At 44.6% G+C, this 18,430-nt stretch overlaps 1 protein-coding gene across 2 annotated transcripts in view; it reads left to right on the top strand.

Annotated features, from left to right (window-relative positions):
* Nucleotides 1–16,274, top strand: part of LOC120985976 (protein FAM169B-like) — a 90,405-nt gene extending 74,131 nt beyond the window's left edge. For both annotated transcript variants that reach the window (XM_040414221.1, XM_040414220.1), the window contains exons 6-8: nucleotides 11,473–11,652; nucleotides 14,064–14,188; nucleotides 15,696–16,274. In XM_040414221.1, the coding sequence (XP_040270155.1) occupies nucleotides 11,473–11,652; nucleotides 14,064–14,188; nucleotides 15,696–15,863 (473 nt within the window). In that variant the 3' untranslated portion in view covers nucleotides 15,864–16,274. The remainder of the gene's footprint in view (nucleotides 1–11,472; nucleotides 11,653–14,063; nucleotides 14,189–15,695) is intronic.
* The last annotated feature ends 2,156 nt before the right edge of the window (nucleotides 16,275–18,430 follow it).

The raw sequence follows: 18,430 nt of genomic DNA, 5'->3' as shown, positions 1-18,430 counted from the left end.
CACATTCCCATATTCCACCCATAAACTAACTAGACAATTCACACATACAAGTATATAACAATCCCACCCGTCTGTCCTGTACACTGTCCCTACGGGGTATGACAAAGGGTTATAAGGATTTGTTTGCAGAGCAGAAGCATGCTCTACAAAGGAACCAAGGCAGGGAAACAGGGGTTATTCAGGGTTCAGGGGTCTATGGGGGGTGAACCAGGGGAGAGCAGGCACACAGGGAACCAGGGGTAACAAGGGGAGACCAGGGGTGTCTGTACTCACTGTCCCTACGGGGTTAACGGTGGCACTGCAAGGGAGTGCAGGCCACAGACACTATAGATTCAGCACTGCAAGGGTTACTTGCAAGTGAGTGCTGAGGTTTACCAGGGGTACAGCAGGGATCAGGGACAAGGCAGGGAGTGGGGGTAATCAGGGGTACTAATAGGGCCACAGGATCAGGGGTACAACAGGGGAATACAATAAGGCAAGGGTTTGGGGGATCAGGGTGTCTAGTAACACGGCAAGGGTAAATCAGGGCCCAGGGTCACATCACATCAAGGACACAAATATAGGGGTTACAGGACCAGGGGTGATACTTAGGCCTTATCCAGGAGGTCATCATGGAGCTCCTCTCTCCTATGCGTCTCTGAATCTAGTCTGGTTGCAAGAGCGCGCACCTCTGGCCGGTTCGGGGTTTTATAGCCCAAAAGCAACCCCCTCCTCCTTCCTCAGGGATGTGACATCATAGTGTCACTGTGACGTATGCCTGCCTACAATCCCCAGAGTCCCCCCCCCCCCCCTAGTCCCAAAGATGCTGGGAGTAGTGGGATGGAGTTTTAGCCATGGGCAGAGGTGTGGAAAAACAGGTTCTCAGGTTCTTGATGTCTGGTTAGAAGGTCCCCTCACAAACGGTGCCAAAGCGTCTGATTGCTTTGGGCCTGAACAAAAGGGGACTAGATGCTAATCAGCTGTTATCCTACAGGCTATAACAACTCTGTAGATAACAGTTGGAATTGCATATATGCATATATATATCCACAGATGCTTGGGGGCTCATCTATAAACACATACAAAACCGGGGGTATGAATGGGCAGCAATAAGCCCACATACATACTGTCATGCTGACATAAGTGTATATACAGTACATAGACACGTGTGCAAATACATACACACATATCTATATATACACACACCCTCGCATATATCTGGGGCATACAGGGGACATATATAAGAGGGCACATATATATACTAATATAAGGGGGCACAGCTTCCAGGGACCACATATTTCCCACAGGGGCCACCATGAGCCCCTGGGGATCACCATGGGCAGACGTGCGCAGATGCTGGGCACATCTGCGCACATCACCCCATGATGCGGTGGTTAATGTATGCATATATATACCATACATGCCCGCACGTGTTTGCAGGCATGCATGGATATATATGCATACGTCTCAACCGCTCCTCAACAATCCCCCTGTTGTCGGAATATAATACGACAATATAATGGGGGAACGGGTTGAGATATGTTTGCCCCCCTTCAACCCCATCTTTGGTGGAAGTTCAGGAAGAACTGTAGTGCACACTGATCTTTAGGTACTTAGACATCCCCAATCCAGCTTCCTCCGACCTGCCCTTCTGTCTTCTTCATCTTTAGGATACCACACACCCACAGTCTCTTGGTTCCACTTGATGGGTGCGGTTCTCCCGTGGACAGATTAATAGGTCTTTACAAGGCAGGTCAGACTCTCAAGCGGCGATGTCACAGTACCTAAATTCTACTGCGGAGAACACCTCCGCCACACTACACCTCCAGCCCTTCCCTTAAGAACCTCACCGTTCCAGGGTTCAAGGTGGCAAATGAATGATGCCTGTCCCTATCGTGACCTAACCTTATCCCCATTCACACAAAACACATGTCACATCCCTCCCAACACCACCAAAATCATTATATGTATGTGTACCCATAGAGACTCATGCAACCTGGCATATCTCTACACCTCCAAAGACACAGGTAGGTCGCAGACCCCTGTGTCAATGGGAAACGACTATAGGATGCAAATGTGTACAGCCGAATATAGGCTGTCACACATTTGTACCTAGAGTGTCTATGGGTACACCATCGAACAATAAACACAATCAATCAATAAATACAATGTGCTATGGGGTTTCAGGGTAGTACAAGTTATACGTCCCGAACCCTCATAGGAAACAAAGTGTGTCCATACAATATTTGGCTTCAGGAACAATGTTAGCGTTATGTCCTGAGCCTCCTCCTCTGGATAGTTCTGTAAAGTTCTGTCTGGTTCTGGTGTATTTGGTCAATAAGTCCCTTGACCCTCCGATTACGATGACCAGAACCAGAAGAAGTTTCACTGGGTGAAACAAGTGATAAGTTCTTCCACCCGAACGTCTCCCAAGTCTTCCTCCAGAGCCTAAATAATGCTCCCGCTGGATTGTGGCACAGTCTTCATTGCTATAACACCTCTAGGCAGAGGTCGCTTTGTTGCCAAAATCCAGTGGGATCCTCTGGAGCTTCACAACAGTGTCAGGGGGAATAGCTGGTCTCTTCTGTGGCATCTCCTAGGTTTTTCTTCCGCTCCATATAAAATCACACCTATGGCAGAAGAAAACACCAGGCGCTCCCAGGGGAATTTCTCCCCTAACAGTGCAATTAATGTGAAAATTCCCAGCACCAATACCTTTGACCCATGGGTAGAGAAAGGTATTGGGCTGCCCTTTATCTCACAGGACCCCTCGTTATCCCAACACTGGTGTCTGAACACCCTACCTTCAGAGGATAGCGTCCTCTGCTGCACATCCCTCTGCACCAACAGATAAGGATGGCCGCCCTACTAGGTTAGGATAACTGGAGTTCTGTGGACAAAGCACCATCTTGTTATTGATGGCACCGCATCCCTGTCCACTCATGTGTACCCAGGCTGATTTCCCCCTGTGATCCCGCCTTGTGGAGGCCCGCAGAACCAATGGCATAGGCATGCCCTGGCTCCCCAGGACCCCACAACACAAGAACACAGTCCACATTCTGCTGCCAAACACTCTGCGTCCAATCCCTATCAGAGCTGTGCTACCTGACCGGACTAGAATTAAGTGTGCAGCACAACATTACACCAATGTTGTCTGTCCGCCCCAGTCCCCAGCGCAACACAGCCCTACCGAAAACCTGGAGCACAACAGTGCTATCTGTATCGATCTGAGACCCTGGTTGCCCAGAATAATATCACATCATCCTTTGTGTGCTGCATGGAGAAGGTCCTTATGCCTTCTCCCGACCAGCAGGATTTCCCGTGTGATATTATCTGCTCGCAAACCTATACGTTCTCGATCCACAGTATAACACTGTTCCACTCCAAGGGGACACAGAATGAAACAAAGACAGCAGACGGGACTTACAACACTACATAAATCAGCATGGTAGAACACATCCGCAGACAAGGACTACCACCATCAACATCAAGAAAAACTTACAAACAGATAACAAAAACACACAACATGGACATACACAGGGAACACACGGTGTAACAAATAGTACAGGGGTGTCAAATGTTGCCTAGCCTAGCTTGGCCACTCTGACCCCTCAGCAGCTGGTGATGCTGCCGAGAAGTAACCCCTTTATGGCCAAGCTGACTAGACCCCACTGCCCAATTTGTTACCTGGCTGATACTGTTGGACACATTGCAATTACTTGCACCAGGGCAATTCCTTGCAATGTGTCCTTTGTTCCCACACCTGAAACACGTGACTTGGTTTCCTGTCCTGTGTGTTATGTTCCTATCTGTTTTGCAGTGTCTCGCTATGTGACCTAGGCCACCACAAGCAAAACATCTGATGTTTGCTCTGCATGGCCCAGGTCCATCTACACTGCAGCCGTGCTCCCTTCTCCTGAATTGTTCCATCCTCAGGGACGCACTCTTCACCACAGTTCTTTTTCCCAAAGTCAGGGAAAAATCTCTGTTAGTCTGGACCGGCTTGACCTGATGATTAGACCGGTCACAGACTACTCTCACCCCTTGTGGCCCTGCACAGGGCAACATTTTGGGAGATTCCGACCCTGGCTTTATGGAAAAAGAAAGGGCAGGCACCAACTTGGTGATAACCTGTTGCATGCCAGACATTAGCTGGGACCTTACAGCAACCTGAGCCTTCAATTTGGCTACCGTCACGTCAGTAGAGGCAGTCCGCTCCTTGAAGGCTTTGACTTCAGTATAAGACTGAGTCAACTTAGCCTCAATTTCCTCCTTCTGCCTCTGCAGCTCTACCAACTGTGACTCTATCCTAGCCACCTGCGCATCTCGGTCAACAGTAGACTGCACATTCTCTGCCAGCTGCGCCTGCAATGTCGAAACCTGGTCCGAATTACTGGCATAGCACTGGCAGTGAATGGCCGGAGGAATTGTCTCCGTTGACCGAGACACCAGCGCAACTTCCTTTGGCTTACAGATGCTAGCCTCAAACGTATGAACGAGTTTGGCTAGCATCCGAAGCCGTTTGGTGGCCTTGTTCAAAACCGTCCGTTTGTTAACACAAAGCTTGTCGTAACTACAAGCCTGTGCTAACAAATCGGACCACAGCATTTCTGCTGACTTGTATGTAGTGGGGAGGATGGGGTTAAATGTGCTGTGTCTGCTCAAGTGTTGCAGTGTGGGGAAGTCCATACTCACCGTTTGATGAGTGTCCATCTTCTCCTTGGCGCCGTATTTCGCAGCTGCTTGGAAGAAGTCCATTTTCCCGGATCGCCTCTTCCCGACCAGCCTGACTTGTACGCCGCTCCCCCGAAGATGGATCTCCTTCAGTGATGTGTCTTCTCCCTTGCAATCACTTGAGCGATGCTTGTTGGTGCTGTACTTTTCCGTGTACCCCAGCGACGGTGACCGTGTAAAGCAAATACAAAAGTATTAATTCACAGAACAATTATAGATTCTCTGCAAAAGATTTTGTTTTAATTCTGGTACTGTAAGGGAGGTATCGCTTCTCCTGTACGAATTATCGGGTCCTAGACGCTCAGACACTCCGCTGACCGCGTCTCTCCTGCCCGCTAATTCACAGTACTAGCGACCCTCAACCTTAAGACCAAAAATAAGCGCAAAATCCACGCAGTGGGCCTGGCTCGCCAATGAAGAGGGGATTTTTGTCTCTTGGAAAATGGAGATTTATGTATATCTCCGTTTACCATCCCTTCTATTCTATTCCTAGTATATTGCCCTGTTTCCCATACAACCCGATTATCCTGTGTAAAATTACACCTCTTCCAGTCCTTCATATATCTCAGGAACAACACACAACCCTTGCAGATACTTATATATAAAAATAGTTTACTGATAACATGGAGATGACAAAGCAATAGACATTATACATAGAGATACAGATAACACAATACATAGAGGACACCACCACACACAGCCACCTCCGTTCCTGTCCACCCTGGATGCTAAGCAAATGTGGCTAATAATGTGTATGTATATACAGTATATCCAGAGTCCACCAATATACAGTCTCTTCTAACCAACTCACCTCCAGTACCTGACCATTAGTACATGTACATATAGAGACTCATGCATAAACAGCATATAATCAAACTGGTAATACAATTGCAGACTGCTAATATCTATATGTACACATATAAAGTCTACTGGGATATTATACTTATATACATACCCACATACGCACACATATAACTTAGCTTGCTCCTGCATCCATCGGTGTCCAGGAAGAGAAGCCCCCGCCTCACTCCCAACTTACACCTATATCTTGTTATGTCCCAGCCCCCCACCATAGACTCCACCCTGTGACCACCCAAATATCTCCCCCCATCTCTTGGTCAAGAGGATGTTGTTCAACTGCCTAGGATATGCTAACAAGGGACACAATGCTACTGGCCATACTGAATGGGTGAATACCACAGGGTCCAATTATTAGGCATATTTGTGTGGTCATCAGGATGAGGTTCTGGCTGAAAGCCATATTTCCCTTAACATGCCCAAAGATGTGAACGGGGACCACTTTCAGCATCTTTTGTGACTTGCTCGTTCATCTTGTCATACTATCGCTGGAGGCGGCTATTTTTTCATGGGCCACCCTGTATATTAATCTGGGAGGGCCATACCACCGCATTGCAATGACTCCAAACTCAGTTTTGACCAGTTTATGCTGCAGTGCTGAAGTATTTATTTATTTTATGCACTTACACTGAACAAAAATATAAACGCAACACTTTCGGTTTTGCTCCCATTTTGCATGAGCTGAACTCAAAGATCTGAAACATATTTTCTACATACACAAAAGACCCATTACTCTCAAATATTGTTCACAAATCTGTCTAAATCTGTGTTAGTGAACACTTCTCCTTTGCCGAGATAATCCATCCTACCTCACAGAGGTGGCATATCAAGGTGCTGATTAGACAGCATTAATATTGCACAGGTGTGCCTTAGACTGCCCACAACTCTGAAATGTGCAGTTTGATCACACAGCACAATGCCAAAGATGTCGCAACGTTTGAGGGAGCGTGCAATTGGCATGCTGACTGCAGGAATGTCTACCCGTGCAATGAATGTTAATTTCTCTACTATAAGCCGTCTCCAAAGGCGTTTCAGAGAATTTGGCAGTACATCCAACCGGCCTCACAACCGCAGACCACGTGTAACAACACCAGCCCAGGACCTCCACATACAGCATGTTCACCTCCATGATCGTCTGAGACCAGCCACCCGGACAGCTGCAGCAACAATCGGTTTGCATAACCAAAGAATTTCTGCACAAACTGTCAGAAAACTGGGAAATTCATCTGCATGCTCGTCGTCCTCATCGGGGTCTGGACCTGACTGCAATTCGTCTTCGTAACCGACTTGAGTGGGCAAATGCTCACATTCGATGGCGTCTGGCACATTGGAGAGGCGTTTTGTTCACGGATGAGTCCCGGTTTTTACTGTTCAGGGCAGATGGCAGACAGCAAGTGTAGCGTCGTGTGGGTGAGCGGTTTGCTGATGTCAACATTGTGGATCGAGTGGCCCATGGAGGCGGTGGGGTTATGGTATGGGCAGGCGTATGTTATGGACAACGAACAGAGGTGCATTTTATTGATGGCATTTTGAATGCACAGGGATACCAAGACGAGATCCTGAGGCCCATTGTTGTGCCATTCATCCACGACTATCACCTCATGTTGCAGCATGATAATGCACGGCCCCATATAGCAAGGATCTGTACACAATTCCTGGAAGCTGAAAACATCCCAGTTTTTGCATGGCCAGCATACTTACCGGACATGTCATCCATTGAGCATGTTTGAGATGCTCTGGATCGGCGTATACGACAGCGTGTTCCAGTTCCTGCCAATATTCTGCAACTTCGCACAGTTATTGAAGAGGAGTGGACCAACATTCCACAGGCCACAATCAATAACCTGATCAACTCTATGCGACGGAGATGTGTTGCACTGCGTGAGGCAAATGGTGGCCACACCAGATACTGACTGGTTTTCTGACCCCGCCCTCAGTAAGGCAAAATTGTGCACATTTCAGAGTTGTCTTTTATTGTGGGCACTCTAAGGCACACCTGTGCAATATTCATGCTGTCTAATCAGCACCTTGATATGCTACACCTGTGAGGTGGTACGGATTATCTCGGCAAAGGAGAAGTGCTCACTAACACAGATTTAGACATATTTGTGAACAATATTTGAGAGTAATGGGTCTTTTGTGTATGTAGAAAATATGTTTCAGATCTTTGAGTTCAGCTCATGCAAAATGGGAGCAAAACCGAAAGTGTTGCATTTATATTTTCTTTCAGTGTATATAGCGCTGACATATTCCACAGCGCTTTACAGACATTAGTATCAAGCTGTCCCCAGTGAAGCTCACAATCTAAGTTCCTTAGTATGTCTTTAGAGTGTGGGAGGAAACCCACACAAACATGGGGAGAACATACAAACTCCATGCAGATGTTGTCCTTGGTCGGATTCGAACCCAGGACCCCAGCACTGCAAGGCATCAGTGCTAACCACTGAGCCTCCGTGCTGCCCCTAATGTAATGAAACTGCCCCTGAAGTAGCAGTATATGGCATGTGACCACTGCAACCAGTCACTGTCCTCAGCGGTCTTGTGCCTTATATGGTGCTACATCGCTGCCTCAGCCTGTAAGCAGAAACCATAGGTTAGGATCGGAGAAGCAGCAAGGAAAATGGCAGCGGAAAAAAAGGGTTCTCCACTTTTGCTACTGTATATTGATGTAAAGGATCATGATAGGTCATCAATATCAGATTGAAGGGGGTTCGACTCCTGGCACCCCCAGCGATCAGCTGTTTGGAGAGAATGCAGCGCTTGTACAAGTGCTGTGTTTTCCTCACTGTTAGACCTCATGCACACGACCGTTGTGTGTTTTGCGGTCCGCAAATTGAGGATGGCGCGGACAGCCATTAATGTAACTGCCTATTCTTGTCCGCAAAACGGACCACGGAACAGAGCAACGGATGCGGAAAGCACACGGAGTGCTGTCCGCATCTTTTGCGGCCCCATTGAAGTGAATTTAGTATTTGCGTCTTGGATGCGGCCCAAAACACGGTCGTGTGCATGAGGCCTTAGGGATCATGCACACGAACATATTTTCTTTCCGCTTCCGTTCCTTTTTTTTGCGGACCGTATGAGGAACCATTCACTTCAATGGGGCCGTAGAAAATTCGGAATTTACGCCGTGTGCATTCCGTTTCCGTTTGTCCGCATGGCCGTTCCGCAAAAAAGTAGTGCATGTCCTATTATTGTCTGGAAATCATGGTCCGAGGCCCCATTCAAGTCAATGGGTCCGCAAAAAAATACGGAACACATCCGTATGTCATCTGTATTTCATCCGTATTTTGCGGATCCATACTGTAGAAATGCTATGCCCAGCCCATATTACTCATGTGTTTGGTGATTAATAAATTACTGTTTCCATTTCCGCAAAAAACTGATCAAATATGGAAACCATACGGATATGTTTTGTGCAATAACGGAACGGAAGAGGACTTAAATCACAAAAACAACACCTCAGATACAGAACAACGGATCTGTGAAAAACGGACCGCAAAACAACAACGGTCGTGTGCATGAGCCCTTAAGCTTCATTCACACATCAGTGTTTTGGTCAGTGATTTCCATAAGTGATTGTGAGCCAAAAGGTGCTGATCTAAACACAGAACAGGTGCAGATTTTTCCCTTATACCTTATGTCTGTGTAGGCTTCAATCCTTGTTTTGGCTCAAAATCACTGATGGAAATCACTGACCAAAACACTGACATGTGAACGAGGCTTTAACATGCTCGTTGTTGACATTGCAGCATTGAGCATGTGTAATTACAACTCCAACGCCCCATTCACTTAAAAGGGACGGCTCTGTCCTATAAATTGAATATGAGTTGTACCATTACATTTGGAGGCAGTAGGGGAGTTTTTTTTTTATAACTTGCACAGCCCTTTTAACCCCTTCCCGACACATTGCGGACTATTATGTCATGGAAGCCACTGCGTTCCCGCAATTTGATGTGCAGGAGTCCATCATCCTTGGTATCCAGGCCCCTGCTGTATCCGCCAGCATCGCTGTAAAAACCGATATGGTCGAATTAACCCCTTCTATGTCGCGGTCCGCGCTGACCGCGACATAGAAGGGGTTTGTGTCGGGTGAGGGAACGCATAGAGTCCCTACGCTGCTGTGGCGGGGACTCTGTGTGTCAGAAGGCAGCCCGATGCCTTGCATGGCATCGGTACGTGCCTTCTACAGGTGCCCAGGAGATCCAGCCTCAGGCTGGGTCTCCTAGGCAACCTGTTAGTGTACTACTCAGTGTAATATGCTAACAGGCAATGCATTACAATACAGAAAAAGGCAATGCATTACAATACCCCCAAAAGTGAACGTCGGAAATAAAGTAAAGAAAAAAAGTAAAAAAACAAATGAATAAAGTTTTTAATTAAAAAAAGGAAAAAAACGCCCCTTTCCCCTTATTTTATAATAAAAAAAAAAAAAAAACACACATACTAGGTATTGCCGCGTCCGTAATGATCGGCTCTATAAATATATCACATGATCCACCCTGTCCGATAAACACCATAAAAAGCCATTTTTGTCACCCTACATCACCAAACGTGCAACACCAAGCGATCAAAAAGGCGTATGTCCCACAAAATGGTATCAATAAAACTGTCACCTCATCCCGCAAAAAAGGAGCCCCTACCTAAGATAATCGCCCAAAAAAAAATATATATATATAGCTCTAAGACACTAAAACATCAATTTCTTGTTTCAAAACTGGTATTAATGTGCTAAAGTGAAATACATAAAGAAAATACATATTAGGTATCGCCACGTCCGTAACAACAAGCTCTATTAAAATATCACATGACCTACCCCTCAGATGAACACCGTAAAAAAAATTCTTTTTAAAGTGTAAAAAAAAAGCCTTTTTTGTCACCTTGCATCACAAAAATTGCAACAGCAAGCGATCAAAAAGGCATATGCCCTCCAAAATTGTACCAATCAAACCATCACCTCATCCCACAAAAAAATTATACCCTGCCTACGACAATCGGTCAAAAAATAAAAAAGCTATCACTCTCAGACAATGGAGACACTAAAATATGATTTTATTTATTTTTCTTCAAAACTGCTAATATTGTGTTCAAGTGAAATAAATAAAAAAAAGTAGACATAAGCCGTGTCTGTAACAACCTGCTCTATAAAAATATCACATGACCTAACCCCTCAGGAGAACACCATAAAAAAAAAAAGCCATTTTTGTCACCTTACATCACAAAAATTGCAACACCAAGCGATCAAAAAGGCATATACCCCCTAAAATAGTTCCAATCAAACTGCAAAAAATGAGATCTTACCTAAGACAATTGGTCAAAAAATAAAAAAGCTATGGCTCTCAGACTAAGGCCTCATGCACACGGCCGTTGTTTTGGTCCGCATCCGAGCCGCAGTTTTGGCAGCTCGGATGCAGACCCATTCACTTCAATGGGGCCGCAAAAGATGTGGACATCACTCCGTGTGCTGTCCATGAGCGTTGCTCCCTTCTGTGGCCCCGCAAAAAAAATATAACCTGTCCTATTCTTGTCCGCATCAAATAAACATAGGGAGTGATTTATTGTCTCCCTGCGCCTCCTTTTTGGCGTAAACAAAGTCGCAAACCTCATGTTTGCAATTTTTTGAAGGCCACTTGTGACAAATTTTGTGCTTTTATAAAGTAGCCTGTTTTCTGAGAATTTAATATTCTTGTTGTGTCTCTTTAATGGTCATCAGGACTAGAACGTTTAAACCAGTCCTCTCTGTGCCTACAGCTGAGTAGTATGGGACTGTGTATGTCCAGGCTCTGTGCCCATGGCTCAGCCCCGCAGTTAATTGTTGTGTGTTCTTTTCAGTGCAATAATTTGTTTATTAGAAAGTTCACAAAATAACTTTACTTTGTTAATGGATTGTTTGTGAACCAGGCAACCTGTGTGACAGGAGCGGCCAGTGTTACATGCTACCAGTGCTGGACACCATCTATGTGCGAAAGGAATGGCGGCGGCATGGTTTTGGAATTGCAATGTTGAAAGACTTTTGTCAGACTTTTTCACAAGAAGTTGCCCTTGGTATCAGCTCACCTATTTCTCCAAATATGTATCACGGTAAGAAAAACCTAACATAGGAACATGGTTTTACCTTGAGTGGATCTGGAACACTCATGATTCAGCAATATAACTTGTTTAGTCAATGGGTGGGTTTGAAACCTTTAACAGTACTCTGCTTGTGTAGTGGGCACTAACACCACTTTTTCTTTGGTACTATGACATGTGTTAAAAGGGGGTTCTGAGATTTTCATATTGATGGCCTATCCTCAGGAGCACTGCAGCCTACTCAAACAGCTAATCAGCGGGGATCAAAGATGCTCAACCTAGCCAATCTGAAATTGTTGACCTATCCTGAGAATGGGCCATTAATATTAACAATCCGGAAAACCACTTTAAATTGATTGATGAGTGGCATAAAAACAATGGTGGGATTATGTTTTTCATGCATTTCTCAGAAAAATGAATTTGATCAAAGTGGCACCTAATAAAATTCTACTAAGGGATGATTCACATGACTTGGTCAGGGAAACAGAGTTTGTGTGTTGGCCACATCTTCTGGAACGACCGCAGATCCCCTTACCCGAACTGAATGCATCATTGTAATTTCCTATCTGATTATGGGTCTGTTTTTTTATTTTTTTTGACTGGGTGACTAAAATAATAGACGGTTGAGGTGCAGTAGACATCGCATATCTAGATTTTAGTAAGGCTTTTGACACTGTCCCACATAGAAGAATTATCAATAAACTGCAGTCATTGAGCATGGACTCCCATATTGTTGAGTGGATTAGGCAGTGGCTGAGTGACAGACAGCAGAGGGTTGTAGTCAATGGAGAACATTCAAAACAAGGTCATGTTACCAGTGGGGTTCCACAGGGATCTGTACTGGGACCAATTTTGTTTAATATCTTCATAAGTGATATTGCAAAAGGCCTCGATGGTAAGGTTTGTCTTTTTGCTGATGACACAAAGATATGTAACAGGGTGGATGTTCCTGGAGGCAAACGACAAATGGAAAAGGATTTAGGAAAACTAGAAGAATGGTCAGAACTCTGGCAACTGAAATTTAATGTGGATAAGTGCAAGATAATGCACCTGGGGCGTAAAAACCCAAGTGCAGAATATAGAATATTTGACACAGTCCTGACCTCAGTATCTGAGGAAAGGGATTTAGGAGTAATTATTTCAGAAGACTTAAAGGTGGGAAGACAATGTAATAGAGCAGCACGAAATGCCAGCAGAATGCTTGGATGTATAGGGAGAGGTATAAGCAGTAGAAAGAGTGAAGTGCTTATGCCGCTGTACAGAACACTGGTGAGACCTCACTTGGAGTATTGTGCGCAGTACTGGAGGCCATATCTCCAGAAGGATATAGATACTCTAGAGAGAGTTCAGAGAAGAGCTACTAAACTAGTACATGGATTGCAGGATAAAACTTACCAGGAAAGGTTAAAGGACCTTAACATGTATAGCTTGGAAGAAAGAAGAGACAGAGGGGATATGATAGAAACTTTTAAATACATAAAGGGAATCAACTCGGTAAAGGAGGAGAGCATATTTAAAAGAAGAAAAACTACCACAAGAGGACACAGTTTTAAATTAGAGGGGCAAAGGTTTAAAAGTAATATAAGGAAGTATTACTTTACTGAGAGAGTAGTGGATGCATGGAATAGCCTTCCTGCAGAAGTGGTAGCTGCAAATACAGTGAAGGGGTTTAAGCATGCATGGGATAGGCATAAGGCTATCCTTCATATAAGATAGGGCCAGGGACTATTCATAGGATTCAGATATATTGGGCAGACTAGATGGGCCTAATGGTTCTTATCTGCCGACACATTCTATGTTTACTGTACTCGCATTATCACATCAGCACAGTACAAAAGACCATGGATTTGATAGGAACTGGCTGTATCACTCACTATGATGCAGTTCAGGTCAGGGGAATGGAGGTTAGTCCGGGCAATGTGGCCGACACACAGGCCATGTTTCTCGAACCGAGAACAGTCATGTTAATCAGCCCTAAGGCACTCTTTACGTATTGTTTCCCCCCCCCCCCTTCAGACAGAGGTCTACATCAGGAGTGTAGACATACAGTGACATATGGCAACCATTGACTCTGAAGTGATAAGATATATACCATGCACCTTTCATGTTTTTACTGTATCTCTCTTTATAGGAAATCTTTGCAAGCTATGCTTAACCAAACAGTAAAGAAAAAAAATGCTGGACCCATGTATGTTAAAGGGCCTAATGGATACATTTAGTGTATGCACCAGAAGCCTTCCCAGTACATATGACAAATGTGTTCACAGAACAAAATGTGATCTGAGCTCAAACAGAATAGTGAATCTGAAACCACAACATGTTAAAAAATGATTAAAAATGTATGCATTTAGAAAAGCTTAATTGACTGCATCAGGTAGCATGACTGAACTCCCCCCTGTGAGCATAATATTCTCTGTTCTTAGTCTGTGGCAGATTTCTAGCAGACAATCACAAGGAACAGGATCGTTTTTGGGAAGTGGATCCCCCAGGTGACTGGAGCCAGCGCACCAATATTTGGTTACAGATTCAGCTCGGTGAGACTCCAGTGGTAAGTTTTCTGATACACGTGCATTCCTAAGTTATGAAGAAATATAAAAAGGCATCTCCAGGAATCTGAAATTCAGTTTTGAAAAATGTTTGTAGCTGAAAAGACTTCTTGTAAATTACCCTGCCAGTAAGAAGCACAGAGATGGCCCATATGCCCACATGAGCATGCAGCATGGGTAATCTTTTTAAAGCCCTAAATGGCCCCTACTATATTCCGTGGTCTACCAGATCTTGCACTATTGTTGTATTTTCTGTATATTTTTTAAAAATTATTTTTGAGCTCCTATTTAAATTATTTTCTCTTGAATCTAGCCCTTTGTTCAGTATTTTAGATGATCATATATCATATATCATATATATTTTAGAAGAAAGTCTGTAGGGTGTGGTTCAGTTTGTGCATGCGATGTTAGTGTCTCCTCTTGAGTAACACAATGTCAGTGACATTCGTGGGAACACTTTTTTTTTGGGGGGGGGGGAAATAAATTGATGTAACTGGCCGTGGGATGGAAGAATGAAAGCGCTAACATGTAGGTTGGGCGCACAGACTCATGTAGGGGTTTGTTATCTGTCTGATAGATATGTTTACTGCTGGTTAACCACCAGTACTGGTCTCTACTGCATTGCGAAGGACACATCGGAAATCTGCAATATTCTGTGGATTTAAAATCCACACCGCAGGTCACTTTACGTGCAGATTCTTTGTGGGTTTTTTCACAGCGTGCAGGTGAGATTTGTTTAAATCTCTTCCACTTTGCTGCTACTGAAAAATGCTGCAGATTTTCCACACACAGTTCCTCTTTGGAAAATCCACAGCATGTATTCCCCTTGTTGATGTATCCAAAAGCTGCTTATAAATCTACAGCGCTCACAAACACTTCACTGTCAGCAAGTGCAAACGTCGCATTTCCTTAAAGGGGTTGGCTCATCTCAGACATTGATGGCTTGCCATGTTGCCATCAATGTCAGATAGATGCAGGTCTCACTTCTGTGACCTGGCTCATATCTTCAGAAGGGGCCCACACAGTGAACAAGAACACAATGCCAATGTGTGGCACTCCCTCCATCCATTGCAGTGGGAGTTCCAAAAATAGCTGAGCTATTTTCGGAAGTCGATAGCGGTGAATGGAGAGCACTCCACGCAAGCGTGGCCACTACTCCATTCACCGCTATGGGACTGCCGGAAATATTTGAGCTGGCGCTTGGCTATTTTTGGGACTCCCATAGCGGTGAACAGAGGGTGGCTGCTCATGCGCTGCTGCTGCTCTCCGTTCACTATGGGGCCCTATTATGGAGATAGGAGTGGGTCCTAGAAGTGAGACCTGCACCTATCTGACATTGATGGCATATCCTTGCAATATGCCATCAATGTGTGAGATGAACCAACCCCTTTAAGAATTAGGAATGTTAAGATCCATCAAGGCTGTATTTTTGTATGCAGTGAATCCAGTTGAATGCTGAACCCCCAGATGGTAGATGAATGTGAATATATATTATGCTTCTTATTGCAGATAAAGAATTGTTTTGGGGAGAGATTATCTGAAGACGCAGGAGGTCCAGGTCATACCGCTTCAGCAGAGGATGACCGGAATATTGGATCTCCAACTCATCAGCTCAGCAAGAAGAGGAAGAAGCAGGCCGAGAAAGTCTGTGAGACAAAGCAAAGTAAAATATGCTGATGTGACAGCGGCTCACATTATACAAAATGTTGGACAGAAGATGAATTATGAATTACAACCAACCATTCTGAATGCATGGTGCTAAAGTATTGCGCACTATACCTTAATTGGGCTTGGACTGCTTTGAATACACATTATAGCATATAGTGTGGAGCACAATTACACTGTGCACTATGTAAGTTGCGCTATGTCATTTGCATGTATGGAGGAGGCTTTTGAGCTGAGCCCACTCCGTAAGCGGCAGGTGTAATGCAGCTGGCACCTGGCTGCAATGACCAGGATCATAGATAACTCTGATTCCTGGTCACTTGACACCTCAGATGCCACGGTCAGTAGTGATTGCGGCATCTAAGGAGTTAGACAGAGGGAGGGGGCTTCCTCTGTCCCCTGATCGGAGCTCCCGCAGCAATTCCATTTCTATTATTATGGCAGCTTGGGGCCTTTTTAAGGCTCCCAGGCCTGTCATAGTAAACTGCATGTCAAGGCTTGCCTGTGCAGGGCTTAAACGGTTTATCTCACTTCAGCAAATGGCATTTATCATGTATACAAAGTTAAAGGGGTCGTCTCATTTCAGCAGATGGCGTTTATCATGTACCGAAAGTTAATACAAGGCAATCACTAATGTATTGTGATTGTCCATATTGCCTCCTTTGCTGGCTGGATTCATTTTTCCATTACATTATACACTGCTCGTTTCCAGGGATTAGGGCCTTTTATACTGTAGGAAAAAACGCTGCCCTCTCTGGAGGCTGGGTCCATGGGCGCATGCACATGCATTAAAAAATTAATCAAGCAAGCAAAGGAGGTAATATGGAAAATGACAATACATTAGTAAGTCATGACATGACAAATCCTTGTGCAGATGTGTGACATCTGCAAATGCAAATTTGTAGCAGAAATGTGAGGGCGAGCCAAGGACTTCTGCTGCCAATTCCGATGTGGATTTTCTTGATGGAGTTGACTGCTGTGTGAAAATCCCCTTGAAGGGTTTATCCCATGACTAATGTAAAAAATGAAAATTAGAGATCATATAGTACATGACAACCTCTTTCTAACAAAGCTAGGACCAGCCCTGTACCTCACCTGGATCCAGAGATCTCCCCATTCATTGCTCTGCTAGATTTATATCAAGCTGACAGCTCAAGGGAGTGTCTTCTCTGCTGCATCTCAGGGGGCGTGTCCATGCTCTACCTATCACAGCTCAGGAGGCGTGTCTCAGCTCTCCCTATCATAATTTAGGAGGCAGTTGAAGGATGAATGTAAACTATTTCCAGCCACCGGTGTTGGTAAAAATCCATTCAGTTTTAATTATTCTCCATTAAAAAGCTGTTACAAAATGGTGGGTACAAACCAGGCCTTATATCTCGGTGACGCGCTTCGGTACATGTTTTTAGCACCCTTAGTCATAGAGTCACTAGATGACTACATCAGTCAGGTTATATAGTGGAAAAGGTGGGAGGGAACACACTCAATAGGTGTGTTTGGCATTAGAGAATACAGACCACTCCCGAATTAACTCCTTAACCACCATAGGAAATCAGACTGTGTGTGAACAGGACCCTAAAGCAACAAAGCAAAATGAACACAAAAATATACAAAACATAAAATTTAAATTCATTGTACACTGTCACAACAATATACAGTTAGGTCCATAAATATTGGGACATCGACACAATTCTAACATTTTTGGCTCTATACACCACCACCATGTATTTGAAATGAAACTAACAAGATGTGCTTTAACTGCAGACTGTCGGCTTTAATTTGAGGGCATTTACATCCAAATCAGGTGACCTGTGTAGGAATTATAACAGTTTGCATATGTGCCTACCACTTGTTAAGGGACCAAAATTAATGGGACAGAATAATAATCATAAATCAAACTTTCACTTTTTAATACTTGGTTGCATATCCTTTGCAGTCAATTACAGCCTGAAGTCTGGAACGCATAGACATCACCAGACGCTGGGTTTCATCCCTGGTGATGCTCTGCCAGGCCTCTACTGCAACTGTCTTCAGTTCCTGCTTGTTCTTGGGGCATTTTCCCTTCAGTTTTGTCTTCAGCAAGTGAAATGCATGCTCAATCGGATTCAGGTCAGGTGATTGACTTGGCCATTGCATAACATTCCACTTCTTTCCCTTAAAAAACTCTTTGGTTGCTTTTGCAGTATGCTTTGGGTCATTGTCCATCTGCACTGTGAAGCGCAGTCCAATGAGTTCTGAAGCATTTGGCTGAATATGAGCAGATAATATTGCCCGAAACACTTCAGAATTCATCCTGCTGCTTTTGTCAGCAGTCACATCATCAATAAATACAAGAGAACCAGTTCCATTGGCAGCCATACATGCCCACGACATGACACTACCACCACCATGCTTCACTGATGAGGTGGTATGCTTAGGATCATGAGCAGTTCCTTTCCTTAGCCATACTCTTCTCTTCCCATCACTCTGGTACAAGTTGATCTTGGTCTCATCTGTCCATAGGGTGTTGTTCCAGAACTGTGAAGGCTTTTTTAGATGTTGTTTGGCAAACTCTAATCTGGCCTTCCTGTGTTTGAGGCTCA

This window comes from Bufo bufo, chromosome 1, assembly GCF_905171765.1.
Source record: "Bufo bufo chromosome 1, aBufBuf1.1, whole genome shotgun sequence".
In the NCBI taxonomy this organism is placed as follows: domain Eukaryota; kingdom Metazoa; phylum Chordata; class Amphibia; order Anura; family Bufonidae; genus Bufo; species Bufo bufo.
Note: the sequence above shows the minus strand (reverse complement) of the source record. Positions and strands in the feature narration are given on the sequence as shown.